The sequence below is a fragment of the Gadus macrocephalus genome, chromosome 15 (genome assembly GCF_031168955.1).
Source record: "Gadus macrocephalus chromosome 15, ASM3116895v1".
NCBI lineage: Eukaryota > Metazoa > Chordata > Actinopteri > Gadiformes > Gadidae > Gadus > Gadus macrocephalus.
In genome coordinates this window covers 7,639,489-7,657,550 of record NC_082396.1, presented here as the reverse complement: position 1 = coordinate 7,657,550, position 18,062 = coordinate 7,639,489, and the positions used below count along the sequence as shown (strand labels likewise).

Below are 18,062 nucleotides of genomic sequence, written 5' to 3'. Positions count from 1 at the left end.
AATATTTGATTGACAGGTGAGTGTCATGGCAACTGTGGGTTGCCAATGTGTTGGCCCCTCCTCCCTGTGTCTCTGCAAGATACAGGATGAGGAACGCCTCGCCTCATTAGTGCTGTGACCCCCAACCTGACCCTTAACATGACCCAGACCCAGACCTCCACCCACACCTCCACCCAGACCCCACCCGGACCACCACCAGGACCTCCAGCCAGACCCCCACCCAGACCCCCCACCCTGGCCCCCCAACCTGACCCAGACCAAGACCTCCACCCAGACCCCCACCTGAACCTCCACCCAGACCCCAACCCAGACCTCCCCCCTGACTCCCCCAGACCCCCACCCAAACCTCCATTGGTTTAGAGGATCTTGTCGTTAACTCTGAGTCGATAAAGTTTTGGTTTAGAAGCAGATGGCTGCGATGTTTACGCCCCGCCGTCGGCTTCCTGTCAGGGGAGGTGTCTGATTGGTCGTTAGAGAGATGTCTGCATCCTGATTGGTCCCTGGGGGTGTTTACAACTGCTGCACTTCATCACCCTCTCTCTCTCTGAGGGAGGGGGGCGGGGGAGGGAGGGAGGGTGGATTGATAGTCTCAGGATAGACATGTTATGTTTGGATGAATAAACACAAGATATATATTTAATAAATTAATATCAAACATAAAATTATCTTAAAGGACACAGCTTGGCTGGTTCACAGCAGTCAGTAAGTCTGTCTCCCTGTCCCCGTTTCCTCTCTCTCTCTCTTTCTCTCTCTTTCGTGGAGTCAGCCCATAGAGGAGGAGTAGGAGGATGAAAAGCATTCAGCCAAACATAGCAGGAGCCACCATCCGCTCCTCTCCCTGTCTACCTCCAAACACATACACACACACACACAGGCACACACACACAGAAACAGACACACACACAGGCACACAGGTCATGGTTGTTATGACCATCAATAGATGATCTCAGAGCGGTTCTCTGCATGGTGACAGAATCAGGCTAGCTTTACGTTAGCTAAGCATAGCCTCCCTGACAGCCTCCTCACGAGCTCCCGTCGGCATCTGGGCTCAAACTCTCTGTGGGTGGAGGAGAGAGGTCGAGGAGCGGAGAGGGAGGAGCGAGGTGGAGGAGGAGGGGGAGGGCGGGGAAGGAGAGAGGTGGAGGAGAGGGAGGGAGGTGGAGGAGAGGAGAGGGAGGAGGAGGGGGAGGAGGTGGAGGAGGCGAGGGAGGGAGGTGGAGGAGAGGAGGAGGAGAGGGAGGGGGAGGGAGGTGGAGGAGAGGGAGGGAGGTGGAGGAGAAGAGGAGAGTGAGTTGGAGGAGAGGAGCGGAGAGAGGAGGACCTTGGACTCTAGGAAGTGCTAAGTGAATGATCTACCAGCTCCTGCTGTAACCACAGCAACCACATCAATACAATGGTGTGTGTGTGTGTGTGTGTGCTGTGTGTGTGTGTGTGTGTGTGTGTGTGTGTGTGTGTATAATATGTCAGCTTATCCGTCTTGGCCCCGCAGGTGGATGCTTTAATAACATGGATTACTCTCGCCCCCACACACACACACTCTACCCCTCTGATTCTGTTTAGCCTCCCGTCAAGACACCAGGAGGCGGCTATATGGGAGTGATGCAAGTCTCCAGTACAGCACCACGCTGCCAACTCTAACCAGTATAACCACAATGCCCACCATACTAACCAGTATAACCACACTGCCCACTATACTAACCAGTATAACATTATGCTAACAATTACAACATTATACTACTATAACAATACTTACTATTATACTAACTACTATAACAATACTTACTATTATACTAACCACTATTATCATATTAAGTGATACGATAATCAACAATGGATCAAAGAAGCTTTAATATATGTAAATTATGTATATTATATGCATATATTATGTATATTATGTACAGACTCGCATGTCGTGATGACTTGATACTGGTCATCAGCATTGATTGATACAGGTCATCAGTATTGATTGATACAGGTCATCAGTATTGATTGATACAGGTCAGTATTGATTGATGCAGGTCAGTATTGATAGATATTGGTAAGTATTGATAGATTGATACAGGTCATCAGTATTGATTGATACAGGTCAGTACTGATGTATACTGGTCAGTATGTTGTGAGTTATTTGGTTCTTATGATTGTCGCTCCATTCATTTGTTTTATAAAAGCCGAACAGATGGTTTGCGTTACGTTCTATATGAGACTCCATCAGTCAGGAGTACTGATGGAGTCTCCATCCTCTGGTCTGATGAGTCTCAGTCCCTCTGGTCTGATGAGTCTCAGTCCCTCTGGTCTGATGAGTCTCAGTCCCTCTGGTCTGATGGAGTCTCAGTCCCTCTGGTCTGATGAGTCTCAGTCCCTCTGGTCTGATGGAGTCTCAGTCCCTCTGGTCTGATGGAGTCTCCTCTGGTCTGATGAGTCTCAGTCTCTCTGGTCTGAGGTCTGCTTTCCCCTAGCAACACTCCATCTCACCAAGGAGGGATCCCTCCCCTCGCTCCTCCGTTGTCATGGTGACGCAGTGTCGGCCTCAACCTCTGATTTGCATTTGAAGGAAGACAAAATAATTAATTTCACAAAATAAACTTTATTGTTCTCAGAGGAATGACAATGATTGTTGTAAAGGACGTACGAACATAGAACTCTGTTGGCAAATTAATCTTCTGGATCAGCGTAGCCAGCGGACACAGGACCGCTGAGGGGGTTCAGACCCCCGCCTCCCCCCGGCCTGACCCCGGACCAGCCCCCCCCCCTGAAGGTTAGAATCAGCAGCGGAGACGGAGGACGACAAGAAGCGAGTGAATAAATAGCAAGCGTTTCCGTGACGATGGTCAGTGCGTGAGGAGGTGAGGGGGCCGCCCTCGCTGTGAGTGGACAGGTCACTTCCTGGGCTGCGCGGCGATGTAGAGCGCCATGACGCAGTAGAGAGCCCCCCCGATGGTCAGACCCATGGTGGTCCGGTACAGCATCTTGTCCATCACCCCTCTCTTCAGGTGGACTGGGATGCCATCAGCCTTCTGCACACCGACACAGACAGACACACTTTAACAACCCTGTTGACCTCCCACCTTTAAGGGTTATGCCCTCAAACGATTAGTTAACACGCTTTTCATGGGAGCGGGATTCGTCCTGCTGTACCCGAGGGTCAGTGGTCAGGTACCTGGAACATTTTCTGCAGGGCGGGGACCCTGTTGGCGCCCAGGTACTCGGCTTGACTAGCCGCCTCGGAGACGAGCTTAGTCGGCGACGCGAAGATCAACGGCGACGGTTCGGCGGGCAGCCCGGGCTTCAGGCCCTGACGGCAGAGCAAACAATCATCACACGGTGATCACAATGACCGACGAGCTCCTCATGGCCTACGGTTCATCGGAAATCTGGGAGGGGGCTGATCGATGTGATTATTGTTTGCTCCATCTTAATAAGCCCTATCTGATCGATGGGGCTTATTCAGGTGGTCCTCCGTAGGACGCTAACTAGCCTGTAAGCTCCAGAAGGTCACCATGGTGGAGGTGTTCCGTTAATCTAAGATAACTTAGTGTGATCACCTCAACCGAGTGGATTGGTGCTGGACGATCTGTTATCAGACCCATTGAATCTGATCGAAGGTCACCGGGTCGGCGGTTTACCTGCGGGACGTAGGCGGAGGTGGGGGCTCCGGTCAGCCGCTGCGTCACTCCGTTGAGGCGGTAGTACATGATTTAATGTTTTAATGTTAGAGGTTGAGTTAGAAGGTGTAATCTATGGAGAAATAACAACCACTGCTCGTCCGCAGAGAGGAGGGGGTCCGTCCTTGCAACCCTTCTTCTTCTTCTTCTGAGTTTATTTGGCGTTTGGCAAACCAATATGGTGCATTACCGCCACCTACTGTTTGTTTTAGAGCTTCGATGGAGGTTATACGTTATAAACTATGCAAAAGAACAAAAGTAAATAAACAAAATCATATAGATAGAAAACAACAGATTAAATTATAATCTGTCAAATAAACCTGTTGCTTTTAGATAACTCAATACATGTTTCCATGCTGGTGGTCTCAGTGAGGAAAAGGAGAGTAAACCCTCTAAGGTCAAGCTTGTTTGACCCAAAGCTTTAACATTTTTCAACAGCTCCCTTCTCTCCAAATTGTACGCTTCACATTGTAGTAAAACATGCTCCACTGTTTCTCTTCCATTACATTTTGGGCAGACCCCTGTTTCATGTTTGCCTATGATGTTCATACTGTGGTCTTGCAAGCGCAACCCTTGCTGGCGGACCGGGACGACATCACCAACCATAAAATGGCCTCCTCATAGCTGTCCGCGTCTCGCCATGTTCAAAATAATACAGCAGAACAGTTCTTTACCCGTAACCGAGTCAAACATGTTTATTAATACCAATACCAATACCAATGTTTTTCAACGATCTATGCAAAAACCAAGAACAAACTTAAAGCATGTAATTTAGCCTACTTTTAAATTCAAAAACATATCCACATAATATAAACTTTGCGTATTGCCGATAGCCTACATTATTCCAATTATAAATCTGGTCATAGGTTTTAAAATAAACATTGCTTTACATGCAAACAGCCCACAGAGAGTCTTAAAGAATTAATATTTGCTTTATGAACATTCAAGGCCTCTACTTTTTTTTTTTTCAGTTCTGACAAGAGCGATGACATTAAGACCATAATGAGTAAAGTATTGCTTTATTTATGCACGAGGTTCTAAAAACTGTGGATTCTGCAATATAATCATATAAACCTGAAGAAAACGTGTATAAAATAGAACATATGTGGGTAATCTAGTCTAGTCTATAATTGAGTTGAGATGATTTAGTTAATTGCGTAATTTAGCAAGGACAAATACAACTATACTGCAGGCCATCGGTAGAAGATTTCAAACAATACAGTACGATACAAACGATACTATACAAACCATCAGAAACAACAATAGCAAAATGTCCAAACAATACATCACATATAAAACATCATAGAGAATATCCACCTCATAGCCTCCTGTTTTAAAACTGTTGTTTCAAAGGATGAGATCAGAGATGACAGGTTGGTCTTTCTTCAGCAGGTTTAATGTTGTGTTAATATACCGACGCCTCTGATGAGGGGGGGGGGGGGAGCACCATGGGTCTGCTGCTCGGACTGAAAACCCTGATCGATGTTCTACCAGAACGTCTCGTCTGGTTCTACCAGAACATCTTGTCTCTCCTGGTTCTACCAGAACGTCTCGTCTGGTTCTACCAGAACATCTTGTCTCTCCTGGTTCTACCAGAACGTCTCGTCTGGTTCTACCAGAACATCTCGTCTCTCCTGGTTTATAGTCTTAAGAAGCAGGTTCTCCAGGTTCTTCAGATTAGTCAGTCCCCAGCCTCCCTCCACCCCTGGCCCCCTGAGTTGGGGCCCCTGGGCCCCTGGGTTGGGGCCTGGGGCTGTCCCCTGGGTATGACCCGTGACATCACTCCCGCTGAAGCTGCGTCTTCTCCTCCTGAAACGACGCACCAGTTGAGTCCCCGTCCAGCGAGGCCAGTGCCCCCCGCGGTGATGAAGCCCCGTGCAGCGACTCGTTTGCTCACAAAGCCGCCATTTTGTCAGCGTGAACACGGCAATGCCGATGTGGTTGTAAGTAGCCCATGTCTCCCCCCTCGTGTCAATGTCTCCCCTCTGGAGCGCACATGTCTCCCCCCTGGAGCACATGTCTCCCCCAAGAGCCCATGTCTCCCCCCCGCTCCTGAGGGTCCGCCCCCCTCAGGTCCTGAGGCCCCGCCCCTCCCGGTCAGGCTCCGCCCTCATTGGCCAGGCTCCGCCCACAGCGGGCGTGGCGGACCTTGAGCTCCTGGTAGCACTGGACGAAGCTGTGGTAGATGAAGGTGATGGGCAGGGCCAGCAGCACGATGCCGCTCACCACGCACAAGCCCCCAAGCACGCGGCCCGCCACCGAGACCGGGTACATGTCGCCATAGCCCACCGTCGTCATGGAGATGATCACCCACCAGGAGGCGGCGGGGATGCTGGCGAAGGCCGGGTTTCCCCGGTCCAGCCCGTGCTCCAGCAGCTGGGCCAGGGCGCTGAAGATCGCCATGGCGACGCAGACGAAGACCAGCAGCATCACCATCTCGCGGTAGCATCGCCGCAGCGTGAGCCCCAGCGTCTGCAGCCCCAGGAAGTGGCGGGCCAACTTGATGAGCCAGAACACCCTCATGATGCGCAGCACTCGCAACGTCACGCCGGCCCGCTGCAGCTGGGAGTCCGCCCCCGTCAGCGACGTCACGGCGACCGACACGTAGTAGGGCGTGACGGACAGCAGGTCAATCAGGTTCAGCGGCCGCCGGGCAAACTCACACTTGTCCCGGGAGACGGCGAAGCGGATGATGACCTCGGCGGTGAACCAACCGATGCACACCGCCTCCATCACCCTGCAGACAGCCAATCACAGTTAAGCTCAATACACAGCCAATCAAAGTGAGACTCCACACACAGCCAATCACAGTGAGGCTCCGTACACAGACAGTCAATGCAGTGTGATGTAAAGCTTTACATATTGTATTGCAATGGTTTACAAATTGTTTTGTATGATTTACATATTGTAATGCTTTACATAATGTAATATAATGCTTTACATAATGTATTGTTATGCTTTATATTGCAATGTGTTACATATATACTTGACATAATGAATTGCATTAAATATTGTAATTTAAGGCTTTACATAATGTAATTCATTAAATATTGTAATTTAAGCATTTACATAATGTATTGTAATGGTTTACGTTATGTAATGCTTTACATATTGTAATGTAATGCTTTAGATAATGAAATGTAATCATTTCCATAATGTAATGCTCTCCATAATGTAATGATTTACATATTATAATTGAATGCTATACATAATGTAATGTAAGGCTTTACATATTGTAATTGAATGCTTTACACAATGTTATGTAATGCTTTACACAATGTAATGCTTTACATATTGTAATGTAATGCCTTACATAATGTAATGCTTATAATTGCAAATTTTTTGTTAATGCATGATGACAGCTCGCCCACATGCAGCAGCTCTTTTAAGTTCGGAAAGTTTATCCTTTTCCACGTGTGAATTTGGATTTTTCTGAGCAGTTTTCACTCGGCCTTAATGTGTTAAATGGTTGAACTGCCCATTCAAGGCCCTGATATACTTCCAACTGAATTTGCATTTGCTTAGTTGCAAAGGCTGTGGAACATCTGCCGAATACTACAGAAAATGCCAACTTTTCATCAGATTGCGCCGGACTCGCCATTTCTGCTGCTTCATCGAATCTGTTTGATTACTACCCCACCTCCAGCAGGGAAGTAACAATATTAGGCCAAAAAATTGCTAAGAAACGAAATATTTCATCGATACAGGCTAAAAAATAATTGAATTCGTAGCTACCAATGTCGTTGTTTTTTTTTTCAACGAAAAGTGGGGCGGACATTGGCCTCGCGGCCTCAGGTTCCGGCGCCCTGCTTAATGTAATACTTTATATATTGTAAAGCTTTACATAATGTAATACTTTAAAAAATGTGATGCTATTATAATGTAATGAAAAACTTTCCATATTGTAATGTAGGCCTATTGCTTTCCATTTTGTAATACTTTACATAGTGTGTTGAGCTTGATTGTTTTGTAGGGGGCGAAATAAGTGTACCTAAATAAAGTAACCTTCAACCAAAAGATAAATCCTATAAACTCATATAAAAAACCGACCGATTCACACGTGAAGCGGGCACTATTGAGGGTTAGGTTATAATTAAGATAGGTAAAATGATCTGGCTCCATTCCAGTTCTTCTCAGTGAGTGATTATGTTGGACCTGAATCCAAACAACACCGTAAAGTACGGTAACTGGACCGTGAGTCTCGCGAGTCGGACCTGTTCTCCCCCACCACCTTGCCCTCCTCTGTGCGCCAGTCCGGGAGCGTGCTCGCGCAGAGCATCACCATGGAGACCAAGACGAACAGCATGGAAACCGAGGCGAGGACCTGGGCCGCGAGAGACGAGGTGGGGTCCTCGAAGGTCCTCCTCGTACTCTCCAGCCACCGAGCGAGTCGGGAGGCGGGCTCGGTGGCTGGAGAGCACGAGGGCCCTCCTGGGAGCCCCTGTGGCCCCCGGAGGTCCCCCTCCTCCGGGAGGGCGGTGAAGGTGTCCGTCAGGCGGTCGTCCAGCCGCCGCTGGCAGCAGGGCTCCAGGTCGGGGGTCTCGAGCCCCCAGTAGCGCATCTCGTGGTAGAAGGACAGCTCGCACATCTGCGGCGCAAAACGCAGCGCGCCGCGGCGCACGTACAGCAGGATGAAGCCGAATGCCTCCGCGTGCCGGTCGAAGAAGAACTCGTTAGTCTCGCGGTCGTAGTCGTCGCACACCTCGAGCACCTCGCACTCCGACGCGCACCTGTGCAGGCGGCTCACGCGGCTCAGCGGGAAGTCCCGGATCACGTCCCCGGAGAAGACGTACCGCGCGCCGCCGACGTTCAGGACGCACACTGTCTTCCCGAACTTCATCCTGGTGCGTGATGATGTCCCCGTGCTTGTGGGGCTCGTCACTTCTCTGTCCCCGTGCTCGTGGCGCGTGTCACTCCTCTGTACGGTTAGAACTTGGAGTCGGTCTGAACTTCCCCGCAACAGCCTCTGCGTCCGCACGTAGTGAAGACTGGCGGAGCGGCCGTAGCGCGCTGAGTGTAGGAGACCGGAGCGTGACGTCAGCGCTACGTCATCCGGGAAGGAGAAAACGTCAGGTGTGTCCTCTTTAGCTTCCCGCGTAAAACAGATCACCTGTGATCACTGAAGACCAGATCTGAGTAACTAGACGAGACTAGACTGAATACACTCACTACACTTACTCACTATCTAGATAGACTATCTAGAGGGAGGCGTGATACATGATGTGTAGCTCTGGTCTCAGCTCAGCCTGATGAGAGTTAATCATCATTCCCTAGTTCCTCGGATTGTTCTCTAGGTGTTCCAGCTTGTTTACGTTTCATTCCAGTGAACTGAAGCGGTGTGGCGCTCTGCCATCCCTCTACTGTCCATCCCAGAGAAAAACGAACCCCCTTGTATAGATATACACAGGATATATATACTATACTGTATACATACAGTAAATCTATACACAGTATATATAGGCTACGGTATATAATGCAGGATGTACATTTACAGTATATATAGGCCTACTGTGTATATATACAGTATATATATATACTGTATATATATATTTATATATAAATAATCAAACACTCTCATTCTCTGGTTCTTTGTTTTTACAAGATAGTTTTAATTGCATGATACAATTCGACAAGAAATTCAATGAAATTCTTTCAAACTGTGAAGAAACCATGATACTATTATATATGGAATTATTGTTCTTGACTTGTACAACTTCTGATCTGATTACAAAGGCAAAGACTTTTTAAACAGCCGGTCTTCATGAACTCACAACCAAAGTGTCATTATCCCCTGGTTAGCTTAACATCAGTCCTGTTAAAACCACTCCTCTGAATTATTATATCCACAAGAGGAGCCTGTCTGCATCAACAAGTGTTTCATAAATCAGTTCTGTAGCCTTCAAATTCAGACAGAGGATACTCCCTAACCCCGTCGGCTGGAGTAGACGCCTGTATGAGGGGTTTTCTACTGACTGGGTGTTTCCTAAAGGGTTATCTAGTGTTTAAAAAGGGCTGGATATATTATATAGAGCTGGATCTATTATAAGGGATATTAAAGGAGGCATATTATGGTGTTTTCCCAACAAGTAAAAATAGTATTTGAGTTCCAGAAAACATGTGTTGAAGCTGTTTGCTGGATATAGCTTCTAGGAAAAACAATCTCGCCTACCGCTAATCCCCTCTGTTTCAGTCACTTCAGAATGCGCTGTTTCTGGTGTCTGTAGCTTTAATGCAAATGAGCTGCTGCCCATTGACCAATGAGTTGTCAGACTGAACCACAGCATGAAGTAGAAGGGATTGTTGCCGTTTGCGGACTCCTGGAGCTCTATATTTATATAATATAATATAATATAATAATAATAATATTATATATGGGTATTTATATAATATTATATCTAATATCACGGCCAAAAGCTAGGTGCGCCTCGAATGATATTATGAATCATAAAGCCGGCGTCTGACGTCTCTGGTACTTCCACAACAAGTAAAGACTCGTAGTGGGGGATATATCGGCCATGGTTGAGAAGAATTGGGGGAAAGGAACTTTGGCCTTGACTCTCTGAAGTCCATGAACCGCGACATGGAGGAGAAAGGGATTCTACTCCGGGAGCTGAGCTGCCGGACTGCCGCCGAGCTCCCCGCGCCGGACCTGCCAGGTTTAGCAGCTGTTCAGCTCCCGGAGTACACTCGCCGGAGCAGCTGGAAAGCTTCGGTGGCAGTTCAGCTCCCGGAGTACACCGCTGGAGCTGCCGGACTGCCGCTGAAGCCTCGGCGGCAGTCCGGCGGGGGTAGCTCGGCGGCAGTCCCGCAACTCAGCTCCGGGAGTCGGTCCCTTTCTCCTGCATGTCTCCTCCTACGGACTTCGGCCAAAGCTTCGGCGGCAATCCGGTAGCTCCGGCGGGGGTAGCTCGGCGACAGTCCGGCAGAGAAAGGGATTGTACTCCCGGAGTTCAGCTGCCGGGCTGCAGCCGAGTTCCCCCTGCCGGTACTGCTTGTCCGCTGGTCCACAAAATCGTAGCTATGTTTGGATTGGAGGGGAGTGGGGAAGTGGGAGGTAATATTCAAGTGTGCCACCTTCAAATGGGAGGGGGCGCCGAAACTGACTTGCTTGTTTGTAACTGTAGGCGGGGCACTTTCAGAAATGCATATCTCGCTCAAAAAATCCTGTACGGACTGTTTTCAAAGTTTGTATGCGTGTTGGAGCACCAGAAACCCAAAACAACACCCCAAATCCCAGGAAAAGTGTTGTTTTCATAATATGTCCCCTTTAAACCTGGGGCTGCAGTTCCCCCTCCAGCCCCTCGGTGACGGTACTGTAGCGGCGCTGTTTACTACACAACTACTTGATTGGGAGAAGAAGAGGAGGAAGAGGGGGAGATAAGAGGAGGAGGAGGAGGAGGGGAAGAGAGTAACAAGTTTAAAGTTGACAGAAAAGGATTAACTCTCGATTCTTCTGGCCTGAGACGGAAGGGCGATACGGAGGTTTGTGTTTCACTTCTCACTTGAACCTTACAGCCCTTGGCGGGTTAGCTGTTAGCTGTTTAGCTGTTAGCGGTGTAGCTTTAAACCTATTGGGTTGTTAGCATCGAAGCTAAAGTAGTGGCGTCACTTCAAACTTTACTTTCCGACCAGTTTCTCCACTTGGTTCACCTCTCGTTGTATTCCGGTCGGTGTTTCTACGGCTCGTTCGTTTGGTCCCTAAACTGTTCTGGTGACAGACGGGAGGTCTAGCTGAGTGCTGATCTTTAGATGTTTACATCTTATTGTGGCTCGGTGTTTGGAGCAGGAGACAGCCGTCAAAGACCAGCTCCTCAAAAAACATCTCCTCATCTCTCTGCTCCTCTGAGCTCCTCATCTCTCTGCCCTTTATCTCTGAGCTCCTCATCTCAACTCCTCAGAGACCAGCTCCTTATTTCTCTGCTCCTCATCTGGGGGGGGTTGATAGTGTAGTGAGTGGGCGGACTATGTTCAGTGTGCGTTTAATTGCGCGTCTGTTTATTCTGCATTGATACTTATTACACCGTCCCTATAACCTCGAGGTGTCCCCCTCCCATGAGATGTGACAGAGTTCCAGGTCCTTCCGCTGCCTCCACGGTGGGCGTTCGGCCTCTGGGACTCCTCACTCATCACAACCCTCCGTTGTGATGAGTGAGGAGTCGCGTCCCGCTGCCGTCCTGATCCATTCTCCGTCTGCAGTCGTGATGTTGATGTTTATTGTGGTATCCGATGATGGTGTTGCCATGGAAGTGGTGTCATTGCCAGGGGGGTGGGTGGTTCTTGCCCGAGTGGTGCTGTGGTGATGGGATCATGTGCCACTGTCCATGTTGTATAGCGGTAACATTGGTCCAGTGATATGTGTTCATGTGTTCACTGCTCCAGTGAGATGCTGTGTTCATGTGTTCACGGTTTCACACGAGTGATGTTCATGTGTTCACTGCTCCAGTGATATGAAGGTGTTCATGAGTTCACTGCTCCAGTGACGTTCATATGTTCACTGCTCCAGTGACGTTCATATGTTCACGGCTCCAGTGACGTTCATGTGTTCACTGCTCCAGTGACGTTCATATGTTCACGGCTCCAGTGACGTTCATATGTTCACTGCTCCAGTGATGTTCATATGTTCACTGCTCCAGTGACGTTCATATGTTCACGGCTCTAGTGATGTTCATGTGTTCACTGCTCCAGTGACGTTCATATGTTCACTGCTCCAGTGACGTTCATATGTTCACTGCTCCAGTGACGTTCATATGTTCACTGCTCCAGTGACGTTCATATGTTCACGGCTCCAGTGATGTTCATGTGTCCACAGGCCACGATGCATTACTACCGCTATGAGAGTGCAGAGGTCAGCTGCTGCTTCAAGTACCTCATGTTCAGCTACAACATCATCTTCTGGGTGAGTACTATTACTACATACCTCCTCACGTACTACATACCACCTCAAATACTACATCCAACCGCTGAGTGCCAGTACTATTAGTAGTTCTAGTACTACATACCACCTCAAATACTACATCCAACCGCTGAGTGCCAGTACTATTAGTAGTTCTAGTACTATATATTACCGCTGAGGACCAGCAGTATGCGTACTAGTGTGGGAGTGTGTATCTCCGGGCAGCCCCTGAGTCCGGGAACAGATTCCTAAAGCCCGTTCTTAAGCCAATATTCAGAGATGTTGTGAAATGCTGTGGATGTTATTGTGAAAGCGTTCTGCGTTATTTTTTAAAGCGTTCTGCGTTATTATGAAAGAACTTTCTGAGTTCAGGGACTCAGATTTCCCCGGCCTCAGGCCCCACCCAGGTCCTCTGAAGGTCAGCTGCCAGGTGGGATTCCCTCCTCAACCTCCTCTGACTTCTGACCTCCCGGGCTGAACACAGAGCCAGCCATCTGCTGCAGCTCACTTCCTCACTCGGTTGTGCTTACAGGAAATGATAAGAGTCTGTTTGTCGCTCACTTCCTTTGACGCAATGGCAACTCCCTGTCAGACCGTGTGGAGCTAGTTGAGCGTTAGGCGTCACAGTGGCTGGGCCCAAATAACAGTAAGAATAAAAGGCCCGAAATAGAAGAAATGTATAATTCATGTAGACATTTAAATAGAAGTGAGAGAAGGAATGGGTGTGGTGTACCCTCAGCTGAGGGGACTACATGCCCATGTCATGACCACGCCCACACCCTGACCCCGCCCATGCCTGACCCTGCACACGTCCTGTTTGTGTTTCAGCTGGCCGGCGCCGCCTTCATCGCCATCGGATTCTGGGCCTGGAGCGAGAAGGTAAAGATCGGCTGCTCCTCACACCACATCTCCTCCTCACATGACCTCCTCCTCCTCACATGACCTCCTCCTCTTCCTCCTGAAACTGGAGGTCTGTGTGGTCATGAGGATGAGGTGACTACGGAGGAACTGTTTGGTACCTCTCTGTCTCTAGATGACGGCCATCCGTGTGGTCCAGTAGTGAAGGCGGTGTGGTTCATTATAATATTCCCCGTCTCCATGGCGACACTGATGCAACGCTCAGGGCTCAGACTTAAACTGTATAAAAGGAGTGTATGGAGTGTATGTGTAGAACCTCCTCTGTCTCAGCGGTACCCCTTCCCTAACGCCCCGCCCCCCCCCCCCCCCCCCCCCCAGGGCGTGCTGTTGGACCTCACCCAGGTGACCCGGATGCACGGGCTGGACCCGGTGTGGATGGTGCTGGTGGTGGGGGCCATCACCTTCATCCTGGGCTTCGCCGGCTGCGTGGGCGCGCTCCGGGAGAACATCTGCCTGCTCAAGTTTGTACGTCCGCTCCCTCTGACGGTGGTGACGGTGTTGTGTTGTGTGGTGACAGTGTGGGGTTTTGAGCGTGGTGACGGTGTGCTGTACTGACGGTGTCCTGGCGGCTTGCTCTCAGTTCTCAGGGCTGATCGGGTTCATCTTCTTCCTGGAGCTGACGGCGGCCGTGCTGGTGGTGGTGTTCCAGGGCCAGGTCCGCGACTGGATCAACGACTTCTTCCTGAACAACATCAAGGCGTATCGCGACGACATCGATCTGCAGAACCTCATCGACTCCCTGCAGAGGCTGGTAGGGCGGGTTGAGGGGGGGCGGGGCTGCCTGGGGGCGGGGCTGCCTGGGGGCGGGGCTGCCTGGGGGCGGGGCTGCCTGGGGGTGGGGCTGACAGGGGGCGGGGCTGACAGGGGGCGGGGCTGACAGGGGGTGGGGCTGTCAGTATGTAGCCGTAGTGACGGCCCTGTGAGTATGTAGCCGTAGTAACGGCCCTGTGAGTATGTAGTACTAACGGCCCTGTGAGTATGTAGCCGTAGTAACGGCCCTGTGAGTATGTAGCCGTAGTAACGGCCCTGTGAGTAATGTAGCCGTAGTAACGGCCCTGTGAGTATGTAGCCGTAGTAACGGCCCATGAGTATGTAGCCGTAGTAACGGCCCTGTGAGTATTTAGCCGTAGTAACGGCCCTGTGAGTATGTAGCCGTAGTAACGGCCCTGTGAGTATGTAGCCGTAGTAACGGCCCTGTGAGTATGTAGCCGTAGTAACGGCCCTGCGGTCCTCCAGAACCACTGCTGCGGGGCCCAGGAGCCCAACGACTGGGACCGCAACGTCTACTTCAGCTGCAACGGGACGCACCGCAGCCGGGAGAAGTGTGGGGTCCCCTTCTCCTGCTGCAGGAAGGACCCCGCGGTGAGACACACTGTCTGTCTGTCTCTGTCTCTCTTATCTTTGTGTTGTCTGTCTCTCTGTCTGTGTCTTTATCTGTGTCTTTGTTTCTGTGTCTGTGTCTTTTACTGTCTGTCTGTGTGATGTCTGTCTGTCTGTGTGAGGTCTGTGTCTGCGTGATGTCTGTCCCTCCTTTCTATATGAGTTAGTTCCTGGTTAACCGTTTGTCGCCCCCTGCAGGACACGGTGATCAACACGCAGTGTGGCTACGACGTCAGATTAAAGGTGAGGCTCTCTTTAGTCCTATCTATGAAATATGGACATAAGAGCTCTGCTGTTAATGCTTTTAATCCGTGTGTGTGTGTGTGTGTGTCAGTCTCAGGACGACTGGATGGATATCTACACCAAGGGCTGCATCCCAGCTTTGGAGGACTGGTTGCCAGGCAACATGTACACAGTGGCCATCGTCTTCATCGTCATCTCCCTACTACAGGTAAGAGTTTAACCACTGGTTAACCAGCTGAGAAACTAGTTAACCTAAACTAACCACTGTATTAACAGTAGTAGCTAATTCTAACCCAGTTGTAAAGTTAATAATAGTTAGTTACTGGTACTCGTAAGATGATGCAGTAGTGGGGCTTAGTTAGTGGTAACCGGTAGCTGATGCAGTAGTGGGGGTTAGTTCGTGGTAACCAGTAGCTGATTCAGTACTGGGGGTTAGTTAATGGTAACCAGTAGCTGATGCAGTAGTGGGGGTTAGTTAATGGTAACCAGTAGCTGATGCAGTAATGGGGGTTAGTTCGTGGTAACCAGTAGCTGATGCAGTAGTGGGGGTTAGTTAGTGGTAACCAGTAGCTGATGCAGTAGTGGGGGTTAGTTAGTGGTAACCAGTAGCTGATGCAGTAGTGGGGGTTAGTTAGTGGTAACCAGTAGCTGATGCAGTAGTGAGGGTTAGTTAGTGGTAACCAGTAGCTGATGCAGTAGTGAGGGTTAGTTAGTGGTAACCAGTAGCTGATGCAGTAGTGGGGGTTAGTTAGTGGTAACCAGTAGCTGATGCAGTAGTGGGGGTTAGTTAGTGGTAACCAGTAGCTGATGCAGTAGTGGGGGTTAGTTAGTGGTAACCAGTAGCTGATGCAGTAGTGGGGGTTAGTTAGTGGTAACCAGTAGCTGATGCAGTAGTGGGGGTTAGTTAGTGGTAACCAGTAGCTGATGCAGTAGTGGGGGTTAGTTAGTGGTAACCAGTAGCTGATGCAGTAGTGGGGGTTAGTTAGTGGTAACCAGTAGCTGATGCAGTAGTGAGGGTTAGTTAGTGGTAACCAGTAGCTGATGCAGTAGTGGGGGTTAGTTAGTGGTAACCAGTAGCTGATGCAGTAGTGAGGGTTAGTTAGTGGTAACCAGTAGCTGATGCAGTAGTGGGGGTTAGTTAGTGGTAACCAGTAGCTGATGCAGTAGTGGGGGTTAGTTAGTGGTAACCAGTATTTGATGCAGTAGTGAGGGTTAGTTAGTGGTAACCAGTAGCTGATGCAGTAGTGGGGGTTAGTTAGTGGTAACCAGTAGCTGATGCAGTAGTGAGGGTTAGTTAGTGGTAACCAGTAGCTGATGCAGTAGTGGGGGTTAGTTAGTGGTAACCAGTAGCTGATGCAGTAGTGGGGGTTAGTTAGTGGTAACCAGTAGCTGATGCAGTAGTGGGGGTTAGTTAGTGGTAACCAGTAGCTGATGCAGTAGTGAGGGTTAGTTAGTGGTAACCAGTAGCTGATGCAGTAGTGGGGGTTAGTTAGTGGTTAACTGCGGGTTGTGTCTCCAGATGGTGGGGATCTACCTGGCGCGGACGCTGATCGCCGACATTGAGAAGGTCAAGTTCAACTTCCACTGATGCGGCGGCTAGGGGGGGAGCAGAGCCAGACGGGCCTTCTGGTTCCTCTGGAGAACCTCCACATGCCTTCTGAGGTTCCCCTCCATGGCTCCCCATGCCTTCTGGTTCCTCTGGAGAACCTCCCCATGCCTTCTGGTTCCTCTGGAGAACCTCCCCATGCCTTCTGATGTTCTCCTCCATGGCTTCAGGCCTTAGAACAGACCTCCCTCCCTAGGGTAGTGCCCTGTCCCCCTCTCAGACCAGGTTCCTCTGTAGGGTGGTCCCCTGTCCCAGACTAGGTTCCCCTGGAGATGATCCTCTAGAGAAGCTGGCCTCGGGCCGCGTGGTGGAGCAGCGCAGCTGACCCACTGATCAGGAGAACAGAAACCCATCCTCGTTACATTAAGCTGCTGGGATTCAAAGAGCCACAAATGGGACCCCAGCGCCATCTCTGGTGGAACCACGTTTTACAAGCAGCTGTCTGTGATCTGCTCAGAGTGGAGCCAATCACAAACAGCTTGAGTACCTTGTAGCGCTGTCCAACCGATCAGGGCCTGTCATACAACCGAAGCCATGGCAACCAACTGTCGAATCAGCATTCAGGCATCCCTTAACATACAGAACTGCTTCAGGTCCAAACCATTCCTAAGAAAAGTTAATTTGCTCTACTTCCGACAGACATCATTTTTTTTTACATTAATGTCTAATCAATATTTGGCTACATGGTTGTTGTTAGAATTTAATTGCGCTCTATCGTTTTGTAAATAAAGATTGAAAGTTTTGACACTGGGATGCTGGTTGCTAGGAAACCAGCTGCTTATCTTTACGCCAGGCGCATATTATTGTGTTCATGTTTTTTTTAAATTATATTTCATCTTCTCTGTCCCAGTGCGTCCTTGAGAAGTTGATTGTAGCCTGAGATCAAAGCCTTCGTTGCTCTGATCCTGTTGAGAGAACTTCCAAATAAACACTTCTCATGTGAAGCTTTGCACAAATTCAGCCTCTCACATCCTGGTGGACGAGATGGACGCCTTAACCCCCTCACATCCGCAATTCTGTTTACACACTCTGAACAGATCAGAACATTCACACTTTCAAATTCTAACTAATATTCACCACTGCCAATAAATACTCGATGTTTAGTTGATTTCATGAAGGCAACATTGTCCCATTATTAAAAGGGATTTTTTTTGTAAATATGTTTTTTGAAAACATTTTTTAAATTGTATGCTTGAATTGTCTGCTTTGTTGAATGGTGGTTTTTTTTACACACTGATATACAATAAAGCCTAAAATACATCCTTGACTGAATCTCACTCATAGTGTTCATTCGTTTGGACTCGTCCCTGAACCATGTGATGGTGGGTGAGGGTTCGAGCCCCCTTGAGGAGCTCTAATG

The 18,062-nt window shown here is 49.3% G+C and overlaps 3 protein-coding genes and 1 long non-coding RNA gene across 4 annotated transcripts; 2 read left to right on the top strand and 2 right to left on the bottom strand.

The window, feature by feature from the left end:
* Positions 1-2,564: 2,564 nt before the first annotated feature.
* LOC132473205 (cytochrome c oxidase subunit 7A-related protein, mitochondrial-like) lies at positions 2,565-3,801 on the bottom strand. Its single transcript, XM_060073220.1, has 3 exons — positions 3,624-3,801; positions 3,158-3,292; positions 2,565-3,014 (listed from the first exon to the last, which is right to left on the bottom strand). The coding sequence occupies exons 1-3, from the start codon at positions 3,690-3,692 to the stop codon at positions 2,877-2,879; spliced, it is 342 nt and encodes a 113-aa protein (XP_059929203.1). The 5' UTR covers positions 3,693-3,801; the 3' UTR covers positions 2,565-2,876.
* Positions 3,802-4,634: 833 nt separating this feature from the next.
* On the bottom strand, positions 4,635-8,951 carry LOC132473377 (potassium voltage-gated channel subfamily G member 3-like). Its single transcript, XM_060073476.1, has 2 exons — positions 7,877-8,951; positions 4,635-6,399 (listed from the first exon to the last, which is right to left on the bottom strand). The coding sequence occupies exons 1-2, from the start codon at positions 8,500-8,502 to the stop codon at positions 5,760-5,762; spliced, it is 1,266 nt and encodes a 421-aa protein (XP_059929459.1). The 5' UTR covers positions 8,503-8,951; the 3' UTR covers positions 4,635-5,759.
* Positions 8,952-10,995: 2,044 nt separating this feature from the next.
* On the top strand, positions 10,996-17,969 carry tspan14 (tetraspanin 14). The gene is made up of 9 exons (XM_060073241.1): positions 10,996-11,144; positions 12,472-12,558; positions 13,384-13,434; positions 13,792-13,938; positions 14,054-14,224; positions 14,710-14,835; positions 15,052-15,096; positions 15,188-15,304; positions 16,616-17,969. The coding sequence occupies exons 2-9, from the start codon at positions 12,478-12,480 to the stop codon at positions 16,682-16,684; spliced, it is 807 nt and encodes a 268-aa protein (XP_059929224.1). The 5' UTR covers positions 10,996-11,144; positions 12,472-12,477; the 3' UTR covers positions 16,685-17,969.
* Positions 14,307-14,539, top strand: LOC132473215 (uncharacterized). The gene is made up of 2 exons (XR_009529277.1): positions 14,307-14,372; positions 14,426-14,539. It is a non-coding gene; the product is annotated as an uncharacterized LOC132473215 (long non-coding RNA).
* Positions 17,970-18,062: the final 93 nt, after the last annotated feature.